The 23,428-nt window shown below is 35.1% G+C and overlaps 1 protein-coding gene across 1 annotated transcript; it reads left to right on the top strand.

Annotated features, from left to right (window-relative positions):
- The first annotated feature begins 3,075 nt into the window (after nt 1-3,075).
- On the top strand, nt 3,076-21,949 carry LOC128551957 (uncharacterized). The gene is given in 7 exon segments (XM_053532924.1): nt 3,076-3,539; nt 6,265-6,298; nt 7,509-7,540; nt 7,542-7,555; nt 7,557-7,605; nt 9,775-9,831; nt 21,257-21,949. Coding segments are annotated over 7 exon segments (1,209 nt in total). The 5' UTR covers nt 3,076-3,209.
- Nucleotides 21,950-23,428: the final 1,479 nt, after the last annotated feature.

The raw sequence follows: 23,428 nt of genomic DNA, 5'->3' as shown, positions 1-23,428 counted from the left end.
CAGAACTTATGAGTCAGCCATGCCGGTCAAGGTCAAGGTCACAACTGGGGGGTCAAATGTTTGAGCCTTCCATGTTGTTGTCCACTCTGTATCTCCTAAACCCCTTGAAGGATTTTCCCATCAAACTTTGGTCAATGATCACCTCTTTCAAGAGCTCATGAGACAGCCATGTCAGCTCAGGTCAAGGTCACAACTCAAGGTCAAAGGTTTTAGCTCTGAAATCTCCTAAACCCCTTGAAGGATTTTCATGAAACTTGGTCAAATGATCACCTCATCAAGACGTTGTGCAGAATTCATGAGTCAGCCATATCAGTTCAGGGTCAAGGTCACAGCTAAAGGTCAAAGGTTTACCCTTTCACTATCCATAACAGTGGGCCAATGCTGCTGCAGATAGGTGAAAAATGAGGCACTGTGCAGAATGCATGAACCAGGGTGGTAGATCAGCAAAGTCAAATCTGCCAATCATATTTTGTTTTGCTTTAGCATGACTTAAAAAGTATTAAAGCTTTACGTATTGACTTTAAATTTGGTATATATTGAAAATGACAAAAATGTGCAGACTGCAAAAATCTGCATTAAACCCCTCCCCACCCTTTACCACCCAAAAAAATATTCATTAACTTTCTAAACCCATCAATCCTTTTAAATCCTTTCAACACCACCAATTTTTTATACCCCAAAGGTGGGATTTGAAGTCACACTGTCCGTCTGTCAGTCATTCTGTCTGTGTACTCGTCCGTGCGTACGTCTGTGTAAATTCTTACTGGAAGGTCAATGTCACACTGAGATGTTAAAGGTTAACATGGTCTTTTTTTTAATGTGTCCATAACTCCACCATTCATCAAGGAATTTTGAAATAATTTCGCATAAACAGGGTTGCCAGTTACGAATACTTTGAAAAGTCTTGGAAAAGAAAGATGTGAAGTTGAACTTTAATTGGTTTTTCTAATTGATCTCATAATGTTTTATGAGAAACAAAAAAACACATAAGCAGTAAATAATCAGCTGAATCTATCAAAGTTATCTTTCAAATTTCATTCATTTCCTATGTCTCATTTCGTTTTTCGTTTCAATTTCCAAGGTAATTAATAACATCAGAATGAATTGTCATAATGTTTTGTTATTATTTTCAGCATTCGCTATGGAAAGAGGTTATTCTTTATGTTTACTTACCCAGTTTTATGTTTGTTACTTTTTTGTAGAAGTGTGTCTGAAAATGCAACAACAGTACCATACCTGAATTTTTAAAGGCCCATATTTTTTTCATATTTGGATGCAACTTAAATACTGCTGCAGTGTGCATAAATAATAATTCACAGGGTTGTTTTTTTTTTATAGTTTATAGACTGCTAACATAATAATTATGTACAAAAATTTATAATAATACAAATACTTCTATATCAAAACATAAATGTTTTATTTCTAATATTTTCTGCCCAAAACTTTGCAGTTATAAAATTATTCTGATATTGCACACAAATCTAGAGATAGCTACTCTCATTGGGTTTTTAAAAAAGAAATACAAAAAAATATAATAAATTGTAAAACGTATTGTACATTATCAGTTACAGCCGAGTTTTATCAGTCCTTAAAGGCACTGGCCTGCAGATTTTTATTTAAAATTACCTTTCTTTAAAATTAAACTTTGGTCTAAATTTATTATGAACATTAAACATGAGTTTTCCTATCCAAATTATTTTGAAAATGCGAATAAAGAAAAAAATAAATATTTAAAATTTAGTTTCAACGATTTTTAAAGAAATACAGAGGTAATTTTTGAATCTGTAATAAAATCTTCTTTTTTCCAACCATGCTGAGGCCAGTGCCTTTACGATATGTATTATTATTGAATGAAGAAAATGTTTTTTATCAACAGTACTGTTATTTGTACTGTTAAATCTGTATTAGTTTGCAGATACAATGTATTTTTATTTTTTAAGAATGTAACTACATATTGAAATTCACTGTATAATGATACGATTTAGTCTGGCGATACAGGTCATAGGCCTTTTTCGTGATACAGAAGCAATATAGTGAAAACTAGAAATAGTAAATTAAATTTTCATAACAGTCAGTATTAAGGTAGTTCTGCACGTTTTGATAAACCGGAAGTGATGGCGTAACATCATTATCCGGAAAACGTAGAATAAAAACCTGGATTCGGCGTATGGAAATGAAAATCATTTTATGAATGATTGAAACCTGTGAGTAAATTTGCTATATTTCTAAAGTAAAAGTATGACATTAAAACATATGAGTGTTAAAATAAAAAATAATGACTTAAAGTTTGCGCGAAAAAGTCCGGGTTTACTTTAATCATGGTCAAATGTCCCCAAAAACAAGCCAACGGACCTATACATTTTTATTTCACGAAATTATAGGCCATGTGTTTATTTACAATGAGAAGTTTCATCAAAATCTTACACTGAGAAAAAATTCTATTCGTGTAAATTTTATGAAAGTTATGAATTTCCATAGACTCCTATTATGAAATATTGCGTGAAGTCCAAATTTTTCAAATGAGTCTAGCAAAAAATCAAGCACATGACCCTATTCTTTTTATTTGCTGGTTTTCTTGGTATCTCTAAAGTTTGGAAAAAATAGAGTTTAAATCAAATTCTACATTGTAGAAAAAAAATTGATCCAAATGTGTAGAACTACCTTAAAGATAGTAACTAAACAAATTCATCATTTATAACATTTTTTTTTCAATTTTAGATAAAAAATTTCATTACTTCCCAAGTGTAAGAACATTTTTATTTTGTCAAATGAATGCTTACTTATGATACGTACTTTGTATCGCAATATGTACCATAAAGTTGCATCTGCATCGCGATAATGTATTGTATATAGAGACTAGCTTATTACTACACCTAAATTTAAAGTAAGTCTATTTCATTGATAATATTAGTGAATCTGTTAATTTAAATATAAATTTAAATTTCCTATACTGTATGCTATTTTACTGTAAAATACCTATTAGACATTATTTTTTATTCAAGAAATCATGTCATGCTGAGTGAGTAGGTCTTTCCAGAATTCTAATTTATCATTTTATATGTAATTGCAGATAACCATATACTATGACAGTGGAGTGAAGACAGCACTAGTAACCAGTGCAGCATACATTAAAATGTGCAAAGCCATTTTTACAAATGAAAATGTAGAAAAGAAACTGCTAACTATTTTGAAGTCAACTTGCCCAGAAGATGTTGTTTCATGTGCTGCAATTATTGTACAGTCAGTGTGCTAGCATCTGTAAAAGGAAGTCTGCCTTTGTGCTGAATGATAAGTCCTATAATGGAATAATGCAGTTTTCTTGGGATACCTTACACCAGCAGTTGTTACTTGGTGCTCCAAATACTCTCCGGATTGTGTCATCCATGGCTTCAAATGACATTCCGATGTCTGTTCCGAGTAAAGAATTTCACCATGTCTTATTTGCTTTTGGCATTGCATTACATGCAAGAAATAGAGAAATGACAACTCTTCAGTATTTGAATGGAATGGTGTTACTTCATGGCGGATGTACACAGAGGGTATGTGATATTTACTATTAAATTTCAATATTAAAAAGCTTCACATAGTAAGTTTTGAAAGAGTATTATGTCTGTCACCACACAGTGGTGTGGGAAACATATTGATTTACTCATGTCTGTGTATGTATGTCGTATGTTTTTTTTCTGTCTGGTTGTCTGTCACAATTTTTGTGAAACTCTAAGTCAAACATTTCTCATCCGACTTCACCAAACTTCAACAAGATGTGTTTGACTATAAGACCTTGGAAAAGTTCAATCACTAGCTTTTTACTCGACTTTTCGAAGAAAAAGGTAGAGCTATTGTACGTCGCGTTCGGCGTCGCCGTTTCTTAATTTTTTTGATAAAGTCAAAATATCTCTGTTACTTTTAAAGTTTTTTGACTTGAAACTTTATATAGTTGTTTACTATCAAAGTCTACACCAGGAATCAATTCCCATAACTCTGATTTGAATTTTGACATAATTATGCCCGTTTTTAACTTAGAACTTTTGGTTAAAGTTTTTGATAAAGTCAAATATCTGTGTTACTATCAAAGCTTTTTGACTTGAAACTTAAAATACTTGTTTACCATAAAAGTGTAACCGGGAAAAAAACATCCCATAACCTGATTTGAATTTGACAGAATATGCCCCTTTTTTTTAACTTAGATTTTTTTATAATTTTTTTGAAAAAGGGTCAAATATCTCGGTTACCATTAAGCTTTTGACTTCAAACTCAAATAGTTATTTATAAAGTCTGCACTAGGAGACACAATTCCCATAACTCTGATTTAAATTTGACAGAGTTATGTCCCTTTTTAACTTGGATTTTTTAATGGCAAAGCTCTAATTCAGAGGGGAAGCACTGAGAAAAGTTGACCCGTGCTGTCTTACGGACATCTCTTTTTTACTTTTCTCTCACTCCAAGTAGAGTATTTCTCATTTGATCTTTATTAACTTGAAGAAAATGTGTTTGACAATAAGTCCTCGTCCCTAAGTTATAACTACCCAAAGTGGGGCCCGGGCTCTTATAAATTATGGCCCTTGAATAACCTAAAACTGCCCTTTTTCTCTTCTTCAACCGCTCTAACTTGAACTTCTCATACGATTTAACCAAACTTATCCAGGCAAGTTGGATAAGATGAAAAATTTGGCTGAGGCACTTCGGAATTATAGCATTTGAATTACCCAAGTAGGCCTTTTACTCTTAAAGGTATATTAAAAGTTTTGTAGTTAGTAAACAGTATATAAAGACTGACTTCTTATTTAATTATCATTTATGTCATTAGGCAGTTGTGGGAGACATGCGCAAAAGCAGCTCCAGTTTATTTAGCTTTTCATTGTTGGCTTGACTATATGGAGAGCTATACTACTCGCCCTGGCATCAACGTTTGCATTATTGGTTAAAGTTTTGATTCACTTTCTCTTTATCTCTGTAATTACTTCATAGAAATAGTTATTCCTCATCATCACCCACATCTATGACTGAAATACCCTCGAGCATCTGTCAACATTTTCAAAAAAAAAAATTCTTGAAAACCACTGGGCAGAATAACACCAAATTTCACAGGAATGATCCTTGGGTGGCCCATTTCAAATTGTTCAATAATCGAATTCCATGCGGAAATCTGGTTGCGATTGGCAAACTAAGGGAAAAACTTAAAAATATTTCTTGTCCAAAACCACAGGGCCTAGGGCTTTGATACTGGTGTGTAGCATCCAATAGTGGCCTCCTACCAAAATTGTTCAAATAATCCCCCTAGTTTTCAAATATGGCCCGCCTGGGGGTCACATGGTTTATATAGACTATATAAGGAAAACTTTGAAAATATTCTTGTACAGAACCACATGGCCTAGGGCTTTGATATTTGGTATGTAGCATCATCTAGTGGTTCCCTACCAAGATTATTCAAATTATCCCCCTAGGGTCAAATATGGCCCCGCCCCGGGGTCCCAAGTTTTCCATAGACTTATAATAGGAACAAAAATTTAAAAATTTTTCTTGTCTGAAACCACAACACTTAGACCTTTGATATTTTGTTTGTAGCATTGTCTTATGGTCCTCAACCAAAATTGTTCAAATTGTACCCCTTGGGTGAAATAAGGCCCTGCCCTGGGGGTCCCAAGTTTTATATAGACTTATAATAGGAAAAAGCTTCAAAATCTTCTTGGGCTGAAACCATACGCCTAGGGTTTTTTATATTTGGTATGATCATTTTTCTAGAAGCCTCTACCAAATGTTTAAATTATGCCATGGGGTTAAAAAGGCCCGCCCTGGGGTCACTTAGTTATTATGTTATATAGGAAAAATACTTAAAAAATCATCTGATCCTATTTCCAAGACTGTTTAATTATAATTACCTGATGACCCAAAGTAATATGATGTCACTTGACGTGCCTTCACCTATGCCTGCTTCTTGTTTTTAAGATGCGGGCCTTTGAAATTTGATGCTACACAGTTTTGAAACAAAAACCGTAAAACACTGAAATCATTGACCATGAATGTACCACTAATTTCTTAATATTTTATCATCGTTTGACATTTGAAACAGTAGCTCAATTACCGGGTGAGCGATCCACGTCATCATGACCCTTTTTTGAACAAAAGTCTTGTACTAATGCGCTTCAAAACACCCCAAAAAAGGGCATTCCGAAAGTTGCAAAAACTGCCAAACACTAAACCATAAAACATGTATTAGATAAAAACCTAAATGTTATTTTATTAAAGATTCTCTTTTTTTTAAAGATTGTCTGTCACTCGTGTCAACAAATTTATTCATGTCAGTTTAGGCTGCGCAGAAAGATGCGCAAAAAAAACCCGCGCATCCCATTTTCACTATCCACATCAAAATAGTCGACCCGCTGTCTCCTGGGCAGCTCTTTTTATACATCAGTCTGAAAAAGGGCCCTTATGTTATTGGAATGGAAATTTTTCACTATTCAACTGGAAAAAGTTTTAGCGCGCTTTTCTTGTGACAGCTGTTGTTGAGAAACGCCAGCAAGTATGGGCCGCTCAGTTTGATTAAATCACCCTTCCGGTTTTTTTTTGCTGATTATACCCCAAAATTGGGGATTTGACGCAAAAAATTTTTCCAAAATTTGGAAATAGTTACCCCATAGAATAGTAACATTTGTTTAAGCATTTTCCATCATTTTGTTTAAATTTGTACAACCCCTTTTTAAAACAACTGCCATGACAACATTGTTTCAAAATTTGGGGGTAAAAATTGTTTGTGCAATTTTGATGATTTTTTTTTCTTCAAATTTAAAATTTGGGATTTTTTTTTCACTTTTTTATGAAAATTGAAATTTTTTTAGCAACCCTGTCTCTTGAAAGTGGGGCCTATTAGTAAATACTTATGCGGGGCGAGCCAGCACCAAATATATCCGCTCACAAAGTGAAACGTTTCTTTCGATCTTCAACAAATTTCCCTTTCAAGTTTGAGCTAATTCCGACCAATTTCGAAAAACCCCAAAAATTGTTTCAGGCCCGTGATTAGGCCCTTGAATTACTTGAAAAACGCGAATTTACCCTTTGTCCGCCCAAATTCACACATTTTTCATCCGATCTTCCCCAAATTTGCTGCATTTTGGTGGGCAAAATATTCACCAATTCGATAACCGGCAAAGGGCCCAAACTCAATACTCATTGCATTTGGCCCTTGAATTGGGCCCAAGTTGATGACGGGCAACTTTGTGACATCTGACACTCTGTGGGCATTGTGAAAAAGCAAAAAAAAAAAACCTGTCTTCTATTAATTGCATATCTTAGACGAAATTTTTTTATTTTTAATTGTTATAACTTGTATTGAGTTTAAGTAATTGACCTCGAGTAGTAAAATTTTTGATATCATTTTTAAAATAATTATTTTGGATTTGAACGCTTGAAAAATTGGGAACTGTATTGACCACAGACATCTCGAAAAAACTGAAAGTCTGGGGAAAATCTGGATAATAAACTGCTTAAAAGTTAAAAATAATGGAAAACAGGTCAACCGAACTTCCCAACGGTAGGAGAAAATTTGGGACAAAAATATCACCGTCATACAGGTATCCCAGCAAAAACACGTCTTTGCATTGTTTTAATGTTTAGGTGTGATTGAAGAATTGTAGTGAAAAAAACGTGTACATCATGAAAGCTGTTGAAAGTTTGTCAGCCAGACTTTATTCCATCAGTAAATATCTTAAATTTACTGCTGATGAACTAACATTTATTGTGGTCGTTCAAGGATTGAAATAATGAACAAATGGGGGAAAACACTAGGAAATCTGTATCCGATCATCTGAAGCATGTACATGTTTTTGCGGAATGAAAAAACCCGGGTAAAAAAAAAGGGAAAAAAAGTATTTTAAGGCAAAGATGCTGTTGCAATGCCATATTGAAAAAAATTTAAATTTAATATTTCATTCGGAAACTATCTTCAGTAGGTAAAAAATTAAATAATTTTGCTTAATAAATTTAGTTGTTTTTGGATATTTAGAATTATACATGATTTGTTCTTTCTTTTTCATTTTCTTTAGGACTATTGATTGTGAGAGAAGAAGACCAGAGAAATCAGCTTTTGAAGTTTTTGATGAGAATTTTTGTTCCAAAAAAAAGGGGGAAAGATTATAGAAGAAGTTTTTTTGGAGGTGAAATTAATCTCTTTTTAAAATTTTTTTTTTAGAAAAAGTAATAAATACCCCCACTTTAAGTCATTGATAAAGGCATATTTTGATGGTTTGACATTAAAGGGAAACTAAATCCCATTAGGAATGACCTGAATTTTTTTAAATAGCTTTTTTCACTTTGTACTATGCCCTTTATATAAAAGCAAAATTCTTGGGGGAAACAGGGGGCTTTAGAACAGCAAATCCCCCAAAATTCAATACCTTTCACTTTTAGCTTACTAAGGGAGGGCAATACATTCTTTTATTGATTATGAATTATTACCCCCCTTTGCAAAAGGCTCATGGTGCCCTTTTCTGACTGCTCAATTCCCGCGGGGTTTGGCTCCGTCAACATTTCAAAAAAATCTTTTTCTGAAAACCCTAGGCAGAATTATTAATACTTCACAGGAATGAATTTTGGGGGGTCCCTTTTTAAAATTATTGAAAAAAATTTAAAATTCCCTGCAGAACTCGGTTGCCATGGCAGCCGAAAAGAAAAACTTTAAAAATTTTTGTCCCAAAAAGCAAACGTAGAGCCTTGAATTTTGCTATGACACATCTTTTGGTCCTCACAAAATTGTCCAAGGTGTCCTTTGGTGGGGTGAAAAGAGGCCCCGCCCCGGGGGGCACAATTTTTAATGACTTAATAAAAAAAATTAAAAAAATCTTCTTGGGTAAAACCCCAAGACCCGGCCCTTTTTTAAAATTTTTAGGAGCATTGCTTGTAGTCATCACCAAAATGTTTAAATTATCCCCTGGGGGGAAAAAAGGCCCGTCCCGGGGGCCTCAGGTTTTCATAGACTTATAAGGAAAAAAAACTTAAAAACTTCTTTCCTGAAAAGCAAGGCCTAGGTATTGAAGAAATATGTTGCATTTCCTGTGTTTCTCTGCAAAAAGTTTCAAATTTGTCCCTATGGGGAAAAAAGGCCCTGCCTGGGGGTCCAATTTAACATAGGGCCCCTTTTAAAGGAAATAAAATTAGATTTCTTGTCGAAAATTCAAGGGCCAGTCCTTTGATACATTTTTTTTGGTATGTAGCATTGCCTGGGGAAAGTAACAAATTTGTTTAAAAAAAGCAATTTTGGGGAAAAGAGGCCCCACCCGGGGGCACTTTTTTAATTATGAGTTATATGGAAAAATACTTTAAGAATTTCAGATCAATTTCTACTCTGTTTAATTAAATTTTGATGACCCCAACAAATTTGGGGAAAATTTGACTGTGACCTTACCTACTTTTTTGTTTTTAAAATTTCGCCCGGAATTTTGGGTGACATATACAGTTTTGCAACCCGATTTAAAACAGTTACATGAATGGACCTACTGACCTACCTTCTTTAAATTTTTTGGGCCCGTTTGCCATTTGAAACATTTGGGCCCTATTACTCAGGTGAGCGTTCCCGGGACATCATGACCCCTTGTATTTTTCTTTTAATTGTGAAAAGGGTTTCTTTTTTTTAAAAAGTACATTTCTCATGTGTAGTGTTATGAGCACACGTTTTTTTTGATTTTGATTTAAAAATTTTAATATGTCTTTGTTGTTAAAAATATAGGTCTGAGAAAAAAATCACTTGCCAAAAAAAATGAGCAATGCCGACGTGGGTTGAAGACTAGAGGATTTATTTTGAAAATTGAGGATTTTCATAGGTTGATGAATTTCCCAGAGGTGAATTTTTTTTTTCATTTGCCCCACCAACTGACTTTAAATACTTGATCTTCTAAACGAAGCTGGAACGACCAATTTTACAACACTTTTGTATATTTTTTATTTCCGAGTATTTTTTTTTAACCCAAACAGAGATTGTTTGAATGTCAAAAGCGTGTTTTAACAGAAAAAACAAAAGAAATTTTCCTTATTCGGCTCCCCTTGACTTTTTTAAAACTAGCCTTTATTTTTACTTTCATATGTAAATACTAATACTTTGGATATTAAATATCATACAGTTATTGATTTTTTGCCAGGACAGTAAAGTTTTTTTTTTACGGACCGTTAAAAAAATTTTTTCCCAGAATGAGCTGAGGTAGTAGATTTTTATAGGTCCATAAACATACATTGACCTCAAAATAAGTCTACAATTATTATTAATGCCCCTTTTCCAAATGCAATCATTTCACTATCCCGATTTAAAAATTTATACATATAAAAAAAAGTGATGTCACAAGCCATTGTCACTTTTGCAGGTTATTTTTGATTATGAATGCGAATGTGAAAGACTATACCCAGGTGCGGTTTTTACACTTACTTGAATATTTTTTATTTTTATTTATTTTGGAATAACAGGCATATACAATAACGCGGTTGTCGACTGGCAAATGTTATTCACTAATCCGCGGGTAGATTGAAATTCAGTAACCGGTACACTTTTTTCACATTTTAGGGTTTTAAAAGAAACAAAAAGTTTGTGAAATTTTAAAAAATAAAAAGTTTTAAATCCCGAATTATGAAACCTGGTTGGGCCAACCCACAAATTTTTAACAAATTAAATTTTTTACAGTAAGGGGTTGATGCTTATGGTTTTCAGGAAAAAATCCTTTCCTTGTCTGATGATAAACTCTGACAGAAAATGAGGTTTTTTTTACCTGTAACTTTTTTATGTCTGCAAGTTGTTATCAGTGGTAGGTATCAAAATAAAGCTTAACAGTTACTGAAAAAAATTACATAATTCAAATTTATATTTAGTAAGCAAGCTCGGGCGAAGTGAGGTCCTGAAATGGATATGTAAAATGGGGACTGTATGTACATTTTACCATTTTGTCATTTACAAAATTTTCTCCATAGTATTATCTTGAGACCTTCCTAAAAATGCTGCAACGGTAATTCTGGATCAAGTACTGAGAAGTGGCCCAATGTCAGACCTTCATACGTGTTGACATTGAGCATGCGCAAAAAATCCTTTTCCCCAGTAATTTTGGATAAATAATTTTTAAAGAGATATATTTAAGTCATTTATTTTTACAGACTATTTACCAATTTTGTTTCTGTTTACACCAGTTGGTGTTGTAAGTGTTTGCTATTAGACGGGTTGTTCCTTTTAACTCTCTAGAGGTGATATTTTTCAATGGATCTTCATGAAAATTGATCAGAGTGTTTACCTTGAAGATATCTAGGTCAAGTTCGAAACTGGGTCACGTGGGGTTAAAAACTAGGTCAGTAGATCTAAAAATAGAAAAACCTTGTGACCTCTCTAGAGGCCATATTTCTCATGAGATCTTCATGATTATTGGTCAGAATGTTCACCTTGATGATATCTAAGTCAAGTTCGAAACTGGGTCACGTGGGGTTAAAAACTAGGTCAGTAGGTCTAAAAATAGAAAAAACCTTGTGACCTCTCTAGAGGCCATATTTCTCAACGGATCTTCATGAAAATTGGTGAGAATGTTCAGCTTGATGATATCTAGGTCAGGTTTGTAACTGGGTCATGTGCGGTCAAAAACTAGGTCAGTAGGTCGAAAAATAGAAAAACCTTGTGACCTCTCTAGAGGCCATATTTTTCACGAGATCTTCATGAAAATTGGTGAGAATGTTCACCTTGATGATATCTAGGTCAAGTTTAAAAGTGGGTCACGTGCCTTTAAAAACTAGGCCATTAGGTCAAATAATAGAAAAACCTTGTGACCTCTCTAGAGGCCATATTTTTCAATGGATCTTCATGAAAATTGGTCAGAATTTTTTTATCTTGATGATATGTAGGTCACATGTGCTCAAAAACTAGGTCACTATGTCAAATAATAGAAATAATGACGTCATACTCAGTTCAACACTGGGTCATGTTGGGATAGGTGAGCGATTCAGGACCATCATGGTCCTCTTGTATAGTTAAGTAACCAATTACAATAAAATAATTCAAAGGTGGTTGGCTTAATCATCTGTCAGAGTTTATCACCCAGTATTTAATGTCTGTTTAATCCATTAACAATGTCTGACCATTTTTTTCTGACCAGTTTATTTCTTGAGTCGGCTAAACGCTGAAAGCGTTTGACGAGTCCTTGCCATCGCCCGATTTCTCATTCACATTAAATGGCCTCACAACACAGCGAATTGGTGTAGTTCCATTAGATTGTCTTTAATTTCAAAGAATTCATTGATCGGATGAAGTCCCATTTGCTATGACCAATATACGATGTAATCTGTGAAATTTATGAAGTGCAATTGTGCAATACTCGAATAAAGCCACATATTTTCTTCCGCGGTAATTCATTAAGCATAAACACGCATAACGATTCTGCAGGATTTGGTAATACATTTACGCATATGATTATGATGACTAATTTTATGCCCTTTTTGTCACAAAATAGCAAATATGATGTTCACAAATTCAAATAAAAACTGCATATTAACTTATTAGCCAATTTATCCATTTGTTACCCTGTTGTTTCAAGGAATAATCTTTAAAATCATTGCGCAAATAACAAATTTATTGCGCTGTGCATTTCATGAATTGCGCAGGCTTACCAAGCTTGCGTAACATCCAGCGAAAGACAAAATATAGTTCCAGAACATACTGCTAGTATTTTATTGAGTCGGGTACCTCTGAAAGCATTGGGATGTCTCTTATGAAAGAGTTTACCACATCGATGAAATTAAATTATGACAGCTTCATTTTAAATGACCCGAATAAGATATGTGCAGTACGTTAATTCTTCCGCGAGACTTCACGGATGAATCCTAACTACATCCTGGGCACTTGCCAGCGAACACACGTGACCTGTTTATAACAACGCTTCTACGACTTTACGTTTGAAAATACCAACTTCGGTTTACTGAAAAAATACTACGAAGATCAGCCAGATAAAAATGATGCAAAATCGCGAGTGGCGAAAATGCAAACGTCTATAACTTCGTTCTAAATCGTAACCTTTCTGGAATTTTGACTGGTTTGGATAATTTGCTTACGATTCAGGTCGCAAAAAAATGAAACCGTCACCCATTCATGATGACACATGGGTTGAATTTTGCAGTCAGTAAGCGAATGAATTATCGGGAGAAGAAGCTCTTACTGGTTTGTTTAATTACTACTGATTTTAAAAATGATTTTATTTCTTATTTTTCGAGAAATAAACAATCGGCGAAACATTAAATTGTACTTTCTTGTAGTTTTCGAAATTGAAAGTAGATCGTCTATGTTATGCTTTGACGAAACGAAACAACTTTTTTATGAAATGATTTAAATAAGAGGTAATTTCACCGTAAACCTCAATGTCAGATACTGCCAACTGCTGCTAAACTGTCTTCGTATCATCTCAATTTGTAAAACATGTTGTTGAAACTGGAGATTTTGGCGGTATTAAGAAAAGTGTACTTATCCAGATGTAATATTTTGGATAAATATCGAGCTGTGTTATGAAATTTTACATTCAAGTAACAGACATGATAGATATTATTGTAACAGAAATGATTCTAGAATTTATTTTTATAACACATACATAGAATCTATATCAGACTTATATTCTAGTCCTGAGGCATGACCTGAAAGTAAAAATATGAAATGACAGTTATTCATACGTTGGATATTGTAATACTAAAAAGAATCTAGGTAAAATTTAGAAATTGAAACATAAAAATTTCAGTTAGAAATCGCACCAAAGGCTGTATCAAGGGTGTACATTTTCAAAATTTTCTTGTGGTGATACCCCAAACCCTACTTGCAGGAGGGGGTATCCTCCCACACCCTCATCCCATATTGCCACTTTACAGTTTGATACATTTGCCCCACCTGCCACAATGCCCATTTCGATATCTGACTGCAATTCAAAGGAACACCCCTCCCCACACCCACCCTGCTACCGACCACGTAAAAATGGCTCAAATACTTTTCAGCCCAGTCCAAAGAAGTATAAAATACATTATTTCAATACTCGAAAGGATTACAAATAAACCCTGCTTTATACCTTTTAATTACTACATGGTAGTGTTTCATATTACAATGTTAATATCTTAATATATCATACACCAGACAAATAAAACATTTACTAAATGAATAAAATGTTGGGTATTGTATTGGCCGCTCAAAACATATACTTGACAAGGTATCTCGCCAAGTATGTGATAACGTAACCGGAAGGAGACCAGGCGCGTCTTGCAAATATCTGCAAACTATTTACACAAACTCTGCACTGTCACATATAATTTACACTCTCATAAAGTGGTAGCAATACTGCTTAATTTCAACATAACGTAAGTCTGTATTCTCGGACATAGCGAGGTAGCAATACTTGACTAGCTTTAACATAATGTGGCAATGCACGGCAACTTCGGAGCCAGTAGTCACGGTATGATAGTTACCAGACACGACCAGGTATCCGGAAATGACGAGTCACCACATACCAAAACCACTGCGTGAAGGAAAGCAGTAAGTTGCATGCTAGAGGGTTGATAACGCAGTACAAAGCAATACACAATACAAAGCAAACCGCAATACAAAACTAGATTTCGCCAGGTACTATGGGCAAAACCTATTCAACCCTAGCCACATAACATCATAAGAGTAACCACATAAGAGTAACACACGCCGAAAATACAGTGCTTGTAACTTCTCGCCAGACAATAGATGTATTAAACTTATGAAACAATATTTATTTCCATTATAATTATCAGTTTATTGTAAACTAATGTAAGCAGACACGCCTGATCACCTTCCGGTTTATAGAATTTTCCGCCACAATAAGTTGAAACAATTTATCCCCCAAAATTCTATTTAGTTAAATGTGCATTCTATATACGAGGTTTTAACATGGAAGCTTCAGCTTTTATGTTTACTATTTGTTTTACTTATATTAATTTCCTAATTGAATCCCTTAAGTAATCTATGTAAAATTCTAGTCCGACGAGATTAAAATGAACGCCGTCGTTTCTAAAAAATGCTGTTTCCGCGTCAATATCGGGGCTGATGACGTCACTTCTCCCGGACTCGGTTACTGTTTTCCGCGCAATGCGGTTAAGGCGTTTCTTTTTCTTTTCAATTGGCTTTTTCCCGCCTAATGCCCCTTGCCAATTTTGCCTCTGCAGTATATCTACCCAGACTATTGTTGTATCTGGGAATGCTTCCCGTAAATAATTGATCTCTATCTCAATGATTCTTCTTAACTCGCAGGTATTTTCATAAACTAGGTCATTTCCGCCTAAATTGATATAAATTATTGAAGGTGGAGATGAAAGTATGACCTGTGTTTCAACTGCATGTATGAAACCTCTCCAACGAAGACCTCTGACAGCCCACCAAGCAATTGATATGTTAGGTATACCAAGATTTGGCTTCCCAGTCGCCTTTGCGTGTTCGCCGGCCCAGAACGGGATCGAGTCGCCCACAACCCAGACATCTGAATAAAAAATTTTTCGGAGATAAAATCGAATTAATGAAAAAACATTACGTTTGGAAATGTAAATTACTACGGTTGTGAAACAAAGTTAATTGTATTGTACCCTATAAGACCTGCAGGCTAATACTATGTTCGAACATAGAGATTAACGCAATTGGGTGTCCATCTACCAAGTTTCATTATGATTTCCGACTGGTATCCATCAGAAGCTAGATCAGTGGCTCTACCTATCCTAAAACTGTGTGTTTTGTACTGTGCACTTAAAAAGCCGGTTTTACTGATGGCTTTTGCTAAGACTGCAGAGAATTGAGTCCTTGTTGTAACAGACCCATCCCGATGACAAAAAAGTGGAGCTTGAACGCTTGGCCTCACAGACAGAAATTCCTTTATTGCTTTGACTGGGCACAAATTGTCAGCTTGTCTTGGCAACTTTAAGTATACCGGTTTACCCCTTTGATTTGTTTTATAAGGTGTAATCGAATGATTAAACAATCATCTTTCGTAACATATAAATATATTTAAATCAAGAATGAAAGAGATGTTTAAAGCGCCCCAAGTACCTAAGCATTTTTTGTTTGGAAACAGACTTTTTTATGTTCTACATGCGCGCATTAGAAATAACTGTAGTAATTTGCATGGTGATCTGTTCAGGAACTTTTTTAGGGAAACTGCGACATGTAATTGTGGTTACTCGTTTGAAGATGCTGATCATTACCTATTTCACTGTCCCATATTTAAACTTCAAAGAATTAACTCTTTGAAGAAACTAGAATCTTTCATCCACTTAATGTTAATCTATTACTTTTCGGTAGTGATTTGTTAGACGTTGAAAATAATCAAAAAGTATTTACAGCTGTTCAAAAATTCATTAAAACTACGGAACGTTTTCACAACGCTTGACTTTGTTTACTATGTGTATACGCCCTGCTGCCACTAATTTGCAAATGTATATGTTGGCAGAAACGAATCCAATGATCATTGGTGGGATACTTCCTGGCTGGATCCTAAAGCCTTATCAAAAGTTATATATATGTACGCTACTGACAAATTATGTTTCTATCTCCACGTTTTATGTCTTTTTCTTTTTTGCTTAATATATATGCATGTTACAAATAGATTAAAATTATGCCATTACTAAATAACAATATATGTTTACTTTCTATGTAGGGAAGGGCCGATCGCTAATGTTGTAAGAACTTGGGCCCAACCCTTTTGCTTTTCAATATATCGTAAATGTCTTGTCTCTGTATATATACATGTATATATAAGCAATAAAATATGTTTAAACTAAAAATAAATCTTTGCGCTGTAAGGCAATTTCTGACTGGTGTTTGTTTACATTAACAAGTTCACTGACCCGAAACAAACCGAAATACGCTAAGGTAAAAAGTGCATGAAATAGTTTTACTTCATAGTTGTCATAACATACTTCCGAGAGTGACCTACAAACAGCGAATAATACAGGCTTGGTCAGCGGAGCTCGTTTATCTCGTGTAGTGCGACTCCTATGACAACCTTCAAGCAATTTCTTAACTACATTGTATAAAAATACTGTTAAGATCATAAAATCCATGCAGTTTATGATGATAATTGATGCCCGCTACATAAGTAGATATTGATTTTGGTGATAGTCCCTTCTCAAAGCAATAAGCTATAAACAGTGTAAGTTGTTGGACAGGAATAGGTAATTGATTTTTTAACCCATAAATAGACCGAAAGTTCATGAAAGCATTTACAGCTGTGTTATATGTTGACCTGGAGTTATATGCAATTCCTGATCGAATGAGCTGTCTAGCTCGACGTCGAAGATTTTCCATAGGAAGTGTGGAACGGGACATGGATCTTGATCCGCGTCTGGGACTATTTTTCTGAATCTGTTCAACTGAAAACGAGACAGTGCATCACAGATTTCGTTTTTACGACCAGGTACATAACAAGCTTTAATTAAGATATTTAGTTTTAAACATCGTAGCGTCAATACTCTGACCAGGCACATCACTGCTTCTGATTTTGAAGTTAATTTGTTCAAAATTTGTACTACTGCCTGATTATCACATTTGAATTTTATCTTTTTATTGGACAAATCTGCACCCCAAATATACAGTGCCGCTAAGATTGGAAACAGTTCTAAAACTGTTATATCTGCCGTAATACCCGAATCGTGCCATGCTTCAGGCCATTTAGCGTGCGACCAGTGACCTTGAAAATATATGCCGAACCCCAAGTTTTCACCAGCAGCGCTATCTGAAAACAGTTGGACATCTGCATTCGATACCCAAAAGCGGTCATGAAATACAGAAATTCCGTTAAAATTCTGCAAGAAAATCAACCACATTGACAGATCTAAGCATAGTTCTTTTTTTATCCTTATATGATGATATGGTTTCGTTAATCCACAGGTCGCGTTTATCAAACGACGGATGAAAGGTCTACCCATAGCGATTGCGCGGCAACAAAAGTTCAGAGAACCTATAAGTGATTGTATTTTCTTTAGTGTTGTTTTTGGATGTAGCAAAATTTTTTTAATTTTTTGTATTAGTTCTTGGATTTTTGAAGCTGGGATACGAACGAGCATTTGGTTTGAGTCTAACTCCAGCCCTAGAAAAACTAAGACCTCAGTCGGGCCTTCCGTTTTTTCCTCCGCTAACGGCACACCTAATTCTATCATGGTATCTCTAAACGTTTGAAGTGCAGCAGTACATGATACGTTTGATTTGTCTCCGCCCAAAAAATTGTCTAAATAATGTAATAGACCACCTGATTTGAGTTTCGATTTGACACAAAATTCAAGAAATCTTGCAAATCTTTCAAAAGTGATACAACTGATTGAGGCACCAAAAGGAAGCGCTTTATCAAAATAATATTTTTCTTCAAAACGAAAGCCTAATAATTCAAAATCAGTCGGTTTTATAGGTATTAGCCTATATGCACTTTTAATATCAGTTTTGAATAATTTGCAATTACGTCCCAAATCCTGTACTAATTTCACCGCTTCGTCAAAGTGTGTGTATTGTACAGAACACAAAGTAGGGTCTATGTAATCGTTCACCGAATCTCCTGACGGATATGATAAGTGATGTATCATTCGATACTCTCCAGGTGTTTTCTTTGGCACTAATCCTATGGGAGAAATGATTAAATTAGGTAACGGCCTTTCTTTGAATGGGCCAGCAACCCTACATGTTTTAATTTCTTTTTGTTTTGTAGTTTTATGATATCGGGATTTAACAAAGTTGAACGCAAATTTTTTGAATCCCGTGCGATACGTGGACCTGTATACTGTAACGAAAAACCATTCATAAATCCATCTAATAGGAAATCTGCTTCGGTGACGTCATAGTTTTTTAAATGCTTTTTAAGGGCTGTTACGTTTACTGGCGTTTGGGCCAAATTATGAACGTCCAAATTACTCTGTTCGGTGGAAGAGCTAGGTTTTGAAGAACTGTTAATTTTTTCTTGGGCCTCCGTAACTGCCTCGTCTAACAAAGGGTCTGCCGCGATAAAGATTTGGCTGTGTTGGGCGAAACTGCCCACCCCGTGAGTAACCAGACTGGTTCATTACAGATGAACCTTGTTTAGAGCATGTGATGTCTGGATGGGGCCCCGGACATTTTGAGCATACATGAGGAAATTTGCAATTTTGCCAAGTACAGTTGCCTCTGTTAAAGTCTTGACACGTGTACCGACCTACATATGATGTATTGTTATGAGTGGGTTGCAGTTGCATGCAGCGCCACCACAAGTCATTATTGATTTTTGACCAAGGGGCTGGGGAAATTGCTTGGCGAAGGCGAAATTGTTCATCATACGTTCTCCATGAAAGACCGCCTTGGCGTAAGGCACATTCTCTAATGTTAAACATGTAGTGTAACATTTCGTACACTTTATCTGCATGCGCAGCTAAGTAAATGGATGTATAGATTATGAACGCGTTCGTCCATTTCTCTATGTTTGTAATTTTTTCTTTACATTCTTTGTTTGTTGATTCGATATGACCTTCAGAATTTAAACGAAAAACGCTACCCGAATAAAATTCTGATAATTCTACTGCCCCTTTGAGCAGTAACGCTAGGTTGACAAATTCCCCTTTGCATATTTTTTGTTTTAAAGAAGCTGGGACATGGGCAGCCAGATCGTCGTCTGCTAAACGAACCATGGGCAAAATAGAATTTTCGGACTGAAAATTAAGTGGCCCGTTACATTGGGTACCTAAGGCTTGTGGGTCGGTAGAATTTGCGCCGTAAAGAATTAGTTACATTCGAATCAGCATTGCACATAGGAGGAATAATTTGTGAGTTTCTAATAATTTGTTCAAAATCAATTATACTGCACTCACCGGCTTCTGTTTGTAGCAGCCTCTCGTCTACAGCGTCTTCGAGGTCAGCCGCAGGCCTTTTCTGTCCTCTGGTGCCCCTGACATTTCCTTGACCTTGGTCATTCTGCTCGTCTCTGGCAGCGTTCCTTCTCAGATTACGCCGAACATTTGGCGCATTTTGTTCCTCCTCCTGTTCGACGTCTCTCTCCTGTCTCGGTAATGCACGTCTAGCCTGTGCCTGTCTCCGGCGACCGCATGGCATTTTAATGTTTCTTTATAGCGTAACCTTAAAAAACTTTTCTCTCTGGCTTTGGTAAGTTTTATCTTGACACAACCATGTAGTAATGCAAAGTGAATGAAGAGCACGGGTTTAGTGGTATTTATAGCACAATACCTGATCATGCGTATTAGCTTGAAACCGGTTTAAAAATCGTCGGTACCCAGGAGATAAAGAAAAGCTATGGAACCAGTTATAAATCTATATTGTTTTGCCTAGCAACCAATAACGTGATTTCTCGAAAATAAATAAAATTATTTTTATTCAAAATAATTTACATTATTTATTTTTATAGCTTATTGCCCAGTCTGGGCCTGTCTGTCTACATGAATCAAAATGGATAATTGAAAGTGCATGGACTTGACGACTACTGCCATGGTTTTGAAGGATTTAACAGGTCTGAAATAGAATAAATGATGGTTTTAACTAAAAAAGAACTGCATTTATTAATAGCGGTTTTCTTTTCCGAAATTGGTAGCTAGTCCGAGTAACTAACCTTAGTTTCGAATGCGCAATTTTCCTGTCAGTGTAAACATTAATCACGCTATATATTGACACTCAGCAACATTTACATATCTTTAAACGCAAAAGTAAGTGTACTTTAAATTCACATCACCTGTTATGATCGAACAATACCTAAAGTATGACATGGTTATCGCCAGGCCCTTTATCTGTATAATATCTGAACGGTTCTTTACTGTTACAAATTGTATGTGGCAAAATCCGCGCTATTAAATTTCAATATATAAATTGTCATATTCAAATTTTATCATGTGGGAATATATACCAGCCGATTATTGCCTGTTTTGGTAATTATTACCGGAGGTAAATGTTTACTGGAAAAATATATATAGTCATGGGCAGTATCTTAGTGACAGCTTTCAAATTGTAGTTTGTACTTTCAACATTTTTATTTTTACGAACCACTCTTCAATTTTAGAGAAATATATTGGGTTTAAATACTTGTTTAAATACTTGTATAATGTCAATCAAAGTTTTACTAGGCATTGATTGAATGTCCATTTCATCTATTGTAACAAAGTCTCTGTACATGTTCTGTTGGGAAAAAAAAACACGAAAAACAAACTGAAACTGGTAGACTGTACTACCAGTACATCAATCATTAGCCGACTCTCAGGCCCTTCAGGCCTTTGATTTAAATTCCATTGTTAACTTTTGCAGGCCATTCATAGAACCACATACAACACAGAATCATCCAGAGACAGAGGAACAATTTATTATTACAGAAACTTCTTGAATGCAAGGAATGTTAAAGGAGAGGTGAAAAATTCATATAGAGCTTATAAACATCTTTATTATACAGTGTTTGATGCTATGTGCTGTGTTTTATTTTTGAATAATTTTGGACTCGATAGTGCTGAATCTGAGATACCTTTGCCTAAGGATTTTGATGGGTGGACTAACGAGTGTAAAATAGACTGGATTAATTCTGTATGCAGAAATCTAGTGAACAAAGCCATGTTTGAAGATGATATGTTTATGGAGTTGAGAGAAATCCTAACAAATCCAGACCATGAGGAAAATTACTGGATTAGCTCGCTTGAAAATGATAGATTCAAATGTCATTTCTGTAACAGCTCGTACTCATATGTAGATTCTTTAAAAGCTCATGAAAAAAATGAACATGGATTTCAACCGTTTAAGCAAAATTCTGACAAAACATTGAAAAAAGAAGCATCTGATGAATTACATGACTATGTGGTTTCTCTGTTCAGACTGACTGCTTTGCATAAAAATCTAGATTCAGCAGTTGATATGGGAGATGGTTATAGGGTTGTTAGAAGTGCAAAATATGAAACCCCCATTTATAATAAAACCCATAAAATAAAATATTTAATGGTAGTGTTCATTTAACTGCAATGGTGTCTGGAACTCTGCCTGTTCATCAGACTAAACGTCTCATTGCCAACAGGTTTATTAACATATCTGGGGGTAAAAACAGCAATATTTCTCTTGACGAATATGTTGAAGTTCGAAATAGGGACACCAAAAACACTTGCTCAGGGTTCCAAACAAAAGAAAGCATTATTAAGCATTCAAAGGAATTTCCGCATTTAATAAATGCTGTAAAACATGTAGATGACATTTGTAACATTCGTGGCAGAAAGGGTTACCATAAACTGCCATCATACCGAGATGATGTAAAGAGAGTTGTTGCCGATTTGCTGAGTGTTGATGCTTTCACTGATCATCAGGATCGTAAACTAGTTTGTAGAAAACTTGTCCAAGCAAACAATCCTTTCAAAGATTGTTACAAAGGTTTGTCAGAAATGATTGTAAGACACAGGCCAGTGTTGCCTTTCAGAAGGTTAAGGAACAAACATTTGTAAACCAACTTAAAAGTAGAGCTGCTTTTCAGAAAAGTGCATGTCTCCCACAACTGGCTAATAATTCAATAGTAAGTCAGTCTTTATATACTGTGTACTCACTACAGATATACCTTTGAAGAGTAAAAAGGATGCTTTTGGGTTATTCAAGGGCCATAATTCCCAAGTGCCTAAGGCAATTTGGCTAGTTATGAAACTTGGCTGAGGAGTTATAGACAAACACATTTTTTTAAGTTTGGTGAAGGTCGGATGAGAAATGTTCGATTTAGAGCGCAGACAAGAATAAAAAAGGCCGATTTTTAGTAATTCAAGGGCCATAATTCCAAAGTGACTAGGTCAGTTTGGCTAGTTATCAAACTTGGCAGAGGACTTGTTGACAAACAGATTTTGTTTAAATTTGGTGAAGATCTGTTCGTCCGTAACATTTCATGTCCGCTCTGTACCTCCTAAACCCTTTGAAGAATTTTCATGAAACTTAGATCAAATGATCACCTCATCAAGATGTGCAGAACCCATGAGTCAGTCAGACTGGAGGTCAGTCCCGTTTAAATGACATCTGCTTAATCGGTTGTTCACAGTAAATGAATCAGTGAAACATGTTATTGAAGTAAAATTGTACAATGTGAAAAAATCAGACAACTTTATCTTTATTGTATTTTTTCACATTGTACAATTTTACGTTAATATGTTTCACTGAATCATTTATTGAATGATAGATTAAGCAAATGTAATTTTAAAGGGACTGACCCCCAGATTTAGTAAGAAATCTTTATTTTTTGAAATGTTTGAAAACTTTGCAGTTGTAAATAAACTAAATTTGCATTAGTCGATATTTTAGTAGTTTTGTTTTTCATGTATAAGGCTTTGTTCACTAGATTTCTGCACACAGACTTTAAGAATTTTTTCACTTCAGTTACATGCTGTGTTATTTAGTCCCCTATTTGTTGAAACCCATTTTCAGGGACTATAAGAATGCTGTTTTCCGTCATTCCGGTCATTCCTGCTA

This window comes from Mercenaria mercenaria, unplaced genomic scaffold (genome assembly GCF_021730395.1).
Source record: "Mercenaria mercenaria strain notata unplaced genomic scaffold, MADL_Memer_1 contig_1864, whole genome shotgun sequence".
Taxonomy (NCBI): Eukaryota; Metazoa; Mollusca; class Bivalvia; order Venerida; family Veneridae; genus Mercenaria; species Mercenaria mercenaria.
This window is presented reverse-complemented; position numbering and strand designations above follow the sequence as displayed.